Source organism: Gekko japonicus, unplaced genomic scaffold (genome assembly GCF_001447785.1).
Source record: "Gekko japonicus isolate JY-2015 unplaced genomic scaffold, Gekko_japonicus_V1.1 scaffold4352, whole genome shotgun sequence".
NCBI classification, from domain to species: domain Eukaryota; kingdom Metazoa; phylum Chordata; class Lepidosauria; order Squamata; family Gekkonidae; genus Gekko; species Gekko japonicus.
Window position 1 is genome coordinate 7,079 of NW_015169919.1, and position 5,995 is coordinate 13,073.

At 46.4% G+C, this 5,995-nt stretch overlaps 1 protein-coding gene across 4 annotated transcripts in view; it reads right to left on the reverse strand.

Moving 5' to 3' along the window:
* Positions 1 to 3,067: 3,067 nt before the first annotated feature.
* DAZAP1 (DAZ associated protein 1) overlaps positions 3,068 to 5,995 on the reverse strand; it is a 45,393-nt gene continuing 42,465 nt past the window's right edge. For 3 of the 4 annotated variants that reach the window (XM_015417522.1, XM_015417519.1, XM_015417520.1), the window contains one exon: positions 3,068 to 4,135. In XM_015417522.1, coding sequence (XP_015273008.1) covers positions 3,963 to 4,135 — 173 coding nt within the window. In that variant the 3' untranslated portion in view covers positions 3,068 to 3,962. The remainder of the gene's footprint in view (positions 4,136 to 5,995) is intronic. The other variant, XM_015417521.1, reaches the window with a different exon arrangement.

Consider the following 5,995-nt stretch of genomic DNA (forward strand, 5'->3'; position numbering starts at 1 on the left):
GCCCCTTTTCCTAGCCCAAATGGGGTTTTTCACTGATCCTCCCACTCCTCCTTGCCAACCTTCCCAGTCCTCAGTCAGTATGAAACTGTTCTCAGTCCGAGCTAAATCCTCAGTCACAGTTAAACATTCCACAGCCAGGGCTAAACTCGAACTGGCTAAACACTTCAGCAGTTAGTTCCCAAGTCTTTCTCCTCAAGTGACATTAACCAATCAAATCCCTTTGAGCAGCCTCTCACTCAAGGCTCTCTGAGGCATTCACCTTTCACAGTCCGTCACATGTTTACACAGCACATAGGAGCTTTTACAGCACAATGCATCACACTTACTAGAAATTGCATGGGTGGAGTAGATCAAGATGGGTAGCTATGTTTGTCTGTAGCGGGAGAAAAGAGCAATAATTCAGGAGCACCTTAAAGACAACATTTGTGGCAGGGAAGCTTTCCTGAGTCACTGCTCACTTCTTCAGACAGATCAAGATGGGTGGCTGCGCTTGTCTGTCTGGAGCAGTAGAAAAGGGCAAGAGTCCAGTAGACTAACCAAATTTGTGACAAGGTATGAGGTTTCATGAGTCTCACAGTCTTTAAGGTGCTCCGGGACTCTTGCTCTTTTCTACTGCATGAGTAGTGCAGTGGTTAAGAGCGTCAGACTAGCATTTGGGAGGCCCAGGTTCGAATCTCCACTTGAGCATCACTGGGTGACCTTGGACAAGTTACCATTTCTCAGCCTAACATACCTCACAGGGTTGTTGTGAGGATAAGATGGAGGAGAAAGATTGTAAACCACTTTGGGACCCTACTGGGGATAATAAAATAATTTGTACTGTAGAGGCAACTAGTCAACTGTGTGAACAAAATGCTGGACTTGATGGGCCTTTGGTCTGATCCAGCAGAACTCTTCTGTTCTTTACACAAAGCAACATCAGCTTCATGATTTACTTACAGTGATGCACCCCCCCCCCAAAAAAAAGCATGAACTAGCCTATTGAACCAAGAAGGGAAAGGTTGATTTACCCACTCCAATTTTTTCTAACAAATAGCTCTGCTACCTTCTATCTATTGCCTTCGGCCATCAACATAGACTTTTGCCCAGAAATGTGACTCAGCTTTGCCCTCACAAGGTTCTTGGAAACAGACCAAGATGGGTAGCCATGTTAGTCTGTCTGTAGCAGTAGAAAAGAGTAAGAATCCAGTAGAACCTTAAAAGCTAACAAAATTTGGGGCAGGGGAGGATCTTTGGTGAGTCTCTGCTCATGTATCTGCTCTGCACCCATACCCAAAACAACTATTACTTCGACTATAAATACTAACGTACGGAGGGGAACATAGTGTCATTTGATAACCATAGGTAGTACTGTATTGAGCAATGGTAAACGAATTATATATGATGTGCTTATATACTGTTCTTAATATACCAATAAAAATATTTTTTTAAAAAAAATGTATCTGAAGAAATGAGCAGCAACTCACGAAAGCCCATCCCCTGCCACAAAATCTGTTGGTCTTTAAGGTGCTACTGGACTCTTGCTCTTTTCTATTGCTAAAGACGGACGAACTCAGCTAGCCATCTCGATCTAGCTAAAGAAGTGAGCAGTGACTCACAAAAACTCATCCCCTGCTCCAAATTTTGTTAGCCTTTTAAGGTTTTACTGGACTCTTGCTCTTTTCTACATAAGAGCATAAGAACATAAGAGAAGCCAATGTTGGATTAGGCCAATGGCCCATCCAGTCCAACACTCTGGCAGTGAATTCCATGTGTTAATCACTCTTTGGGCGAAGAAGAACATAAGAACATAAGAGATGCCAATGTTGGATCAGGCCAAAGGCCCATCCAGTCCAACACTCTGTATCACACAGTGGCCAAAAATACCAGGTGCCATCAGGAGGTCCACCAGTGGGGCCAGGACATTAGAAGCCCTCCCACTGTTGCCCCCCCCCCAAGCACCAAGAAGACAGAGCATCACTTGCCCCAGAGTCCCAATCTATACCTTGTGGCTAACAGCCACCAATGGACCTCTGCTCCATATGCTTATTTAATTATCTACGGCTACAGATAGATCAGCATGGGTAGCCGTTTTAGTCTGTCTCTATGGAAGACACATTTAGCCGCACAGAGTGGAAACCCATCAACCTTGTGAAGAAACCTGCACGGTGTGCAAGGATGAAATCATCCTTCTCGAAAGGTAGGCTAGTGTGGCTCCCGTTTTTAAAACAGCACTGACTTGGCACAAAGGACACTCTCTGAGCAGAAGGCAACAGAAGCAAGCCTGTGCTTGAGCCACTCTTCCTTCTTCCATGTTGCCGGCTGCATTGTTGATGTTTTGCTACTGCCCCTTTTACAGGTAAAGCCGGAGCCACGACTGGCCAAAGGAGTGGCAAACTGGAACCCATGCTTGATTCCTAAAAGCCCACGTCCAACAGCTTCAGGCTTTTGTTGCCAGAGGAACAGGGAAGCCGATGCATGATCACTTCATATAGTATTCTTTTGTCACATTCTCTACAAGTGCCCCTTTTCCAAACCGGCGTCATTCAACTTCAGGCATTTCAAAGCTGGACCTGCTGGCATGATGCCGGTACGTTGGAAAACACTGTATCCAAACCACGCAGACAGACGACTGAATGGAAAACCTCTTCGTATCAACAGACGAGATTTAAGCCTCCAGGGTGCTTTTAACAGTAAGGGGGGAGGCCGCTTGTCTTCTACAAAAAGCTGACCGAGGGGCCCTATAAAAGTGTTTTTTGAAACCTGATGAAGATAGCTCACGGCTCTCAAAGCTAAAGACATTTCAAGAGGTCTGCAGCAATACTTTTCATATGTAGTCTTCATGGGGATAAGTAGTACAGAACAGAGAAAGGTCTCCCATGTGGTGGTGATGGTGGTGGTGAAGCAAGGCACACTTGTTACGATGCCGTCTTCGAGCAGGGCAGCCAGGTGGAGCTACTGCAAGGCTCTGGGGCTTCTTGGTGCCGCTTTATGATGCAAGGAAGGCAAGCACTTTGGACAAAGAAAGGAAAGTGGAGACAAGTTTGTGTTTCTAATCCAAATGTACTTCTCTTTATTCAAACCAGGGGTAAATTACTGGGTAGTGCAAAATGCACCAATTTTATTTTTAAGTTTTTGCCTGAGGGAAATCTACATCTTTGCAAGGCCCTCCATTAACCCCTTAATGAAATCCACATCCCAAAAGGATTTTTTTTTAAAAGAATCTGAAGCCCAGATTGAAACGCTGTGCTTCGGAGGTGACACCGTGCCTTTCGAACAACTCTGCCCCTGTGCTGTTACCAGCTCAGAAACTGATAACAAAACAAAAGAAAGAAAAAGAAACACAACACACACACAGTAGATTCTTTTTTTTTAAACTTCCAGAGTTTCTGGCCCAACCACGCCAACAAAGGAGGCTGGAAGCTGACCCTCGCTTGCGTCTAAGCAGTGCTAACAGAAAACCCTGTTTTTTTTTTCTTTTTTAAAATTAAAAATAAGCCAGCATACATAGTAGAAAAATTTATCTTAAAAATCTCACAATCTGTAAATGTATATATTTTTTCTTCTTCTTCTTTAAACATAAAGTTTACAATATATGGTAAAACAAAGGCTCAGGGAAAAAAAATTCCAACCAAAAAATAGAGAAAGAAACCTGAAGTTTTTAATTAAAGCTGAAGACGTTTTTTAAAACCCTGTAGTTTGAACCAGTGACACGCTCTTTATTTGTGCTGATGGGTTAGAGAAAGGGGGGAAAAAATTAAAAACTGCAGTCCAAACATCACCCACAGCTTCGTTCTCAAAAGCTTCCTCCTCCTCCCCCCAACACCCCCCCCCCAAGATGTTACATTTGTGGTTTGTTTTTGTTTTTCTTCCCTCCGGCAAGTAGGTGATTGTCACAAGTTCAGAAGTCTAGGATTCCTGGGTTCAGCTGGTACCAGATATCCTGCTCTGGATAGAACTCCCTGATTTCTAGGCGGGTGGCGCTAGCGTCGGTAGGGGTGAAAACCTTGAACGTTATGGTTCTGTCCGCGGCCAAAACCACTGCCCCCTGCGGGCGGCCCACTCGAAGGTGGTACGGAAGGGCCTCCATAGGAGGGGGGCTGCTGGCTGGGATCGGAGAAGCCTTGTCCAAAACCACTCAAGTCTTGTCCATATCCTAGAAAGAAAACAAAGGGGGGAGGGGGGAGATAGGAAGTGAGTCTCTCTTCCACTCAGAGCATCAAGCACAATACTTCACGTTTCTGCACAGTACTATATTTGCACAAAGAGCCATGGACCCCTGAAGTATCGGGTGCAACCTTCAGATTCTGTTCTGTTCGTGATGGACAGTATCGGGGGGGGGGGGGTAAAGGAGACTCCCAGGTTTTAATATTTGCCAGCTCATTCCTTGCTCACAAGCCTGGTCCCAAAGTGCCCTTGTTTGCCAGGCTCTTATAAAAACAACCCTCCTTTGCAAAATGGTTTGACACAATCTGATTGAGCTACAGAGGAAAAGGAAGGGGCACCATGACTCCCACCCCCAAAGTTTAGAGATGTGCATGAATCCCCCCCTCCCCAAACAAAAGAGAAAGAGCAGCAGAAAAGCTAGACTGGGGGTATTAATCTATCTGGATAGCTATTAACAGAATTTTGCCTCTTCAGGTTGGAAGATGGTGGGAAGCCTGCCTTGGATCGAGGATAACTTGGCCTTTTGATCCCTGAGAGGCCTTCCAGATCCTCGGAAACTCAAATAACACCCTTTTGACGGAGCTGTGTTGGTAGGGTAGCGAGATGTAGCAAGTGTTCACATGCTACCAAGCTTTTCTGGGGGCCAGGAAGACTGCTATCTACCTCCACACTGAGGCCCTGAGCCAGGGGTCCCCAATGTACTGCCAGTGGCTGCCATGGCGGCCAACACCTTTATTGGCACCAGCCAAGTATTTGCAGAAAGTAGGCGAGGCCAGATGGGGATTTTGCCCAGCAGGTCTTCTGCTTGGAGATTTTGACTGGCCGTGCCAATTTTTTAGAAACGTTGCTTTGGCTGCAGCTGCCACCACGGCACAAAGATCTTCTTCACTGTGTGACTGAAGGTCGGCGGCGGCAGCCATTTTGTGGCTGCACCCACCACGCTGTGTCAGAATTCCAAAGGTGCCCACGGGCTCAAGAAGGCTGGGACCTCTGCCCTAAACAGTCTCATCTGAATGCTGAAACCTATGTGGCTACTTTGGGTCAGGCTTCAGAGAGGCCTGACAGCAGCAGTGTCTTCCATGTGCAGTGTAATGGCAGAACAACTGTGCACAATCATGGCTCCTGTTCTGGGAAGAGGGACACCCGGTTTCCTGTTCACTGGAAAGGAGGGCTGATCAAGCGACCTCATGGCATGCAGAGGTATCGGCCAGCTCACTTGTACAGGAACTTCACTGGAACCAGCTCAGTCACTTCTCCACAATCAGGATGGAAGGACTGGGATGGGTGGGCTCATTCCTTCCACTTGGATGGCACAAAAACCCGTGAAGCAAACCAAACTGGATCCAGACCAGTACAGAAGAAGCCGCTCCAAAGTGGCCAGACAGCCCAGAGGAGATCGAACTACGGACAAATTTCTCGCATTTGTCTCGTCCTCTCTCCATCAGAAGGTCAATGTAACTCAAATCTGCAAAATGGCTTTTCCGAATTTTACGCCTGCATGTATTGCTAATGCATTCCTCCTCACAAGGCATCTGCTGCTAGCCATCCATTTAAACACACCGGCAGATTAACAAGCAGCTTAGCATGCATCTTGATGAGCTGTGTGAAAAGTTTTGAGAATGCAGATCTCTCTCTGCACTGCCTGGGCCATGAAGAACCACAGGTCTGCTCCTCTCCACATTTCAGGGGAAGGTGCCACAAGAGAAGCCTATGTTCTTATTAACTTGTGAAACTAATCGCTATCCATTCCACCAACACACTAGAGATATTATTAGGCAATAATGCTCAGGGGAAACAGCAAGGCCTGGTCCCTCTCCACCGCTGAGGTGGCTCCCTACTACGGTTCAGC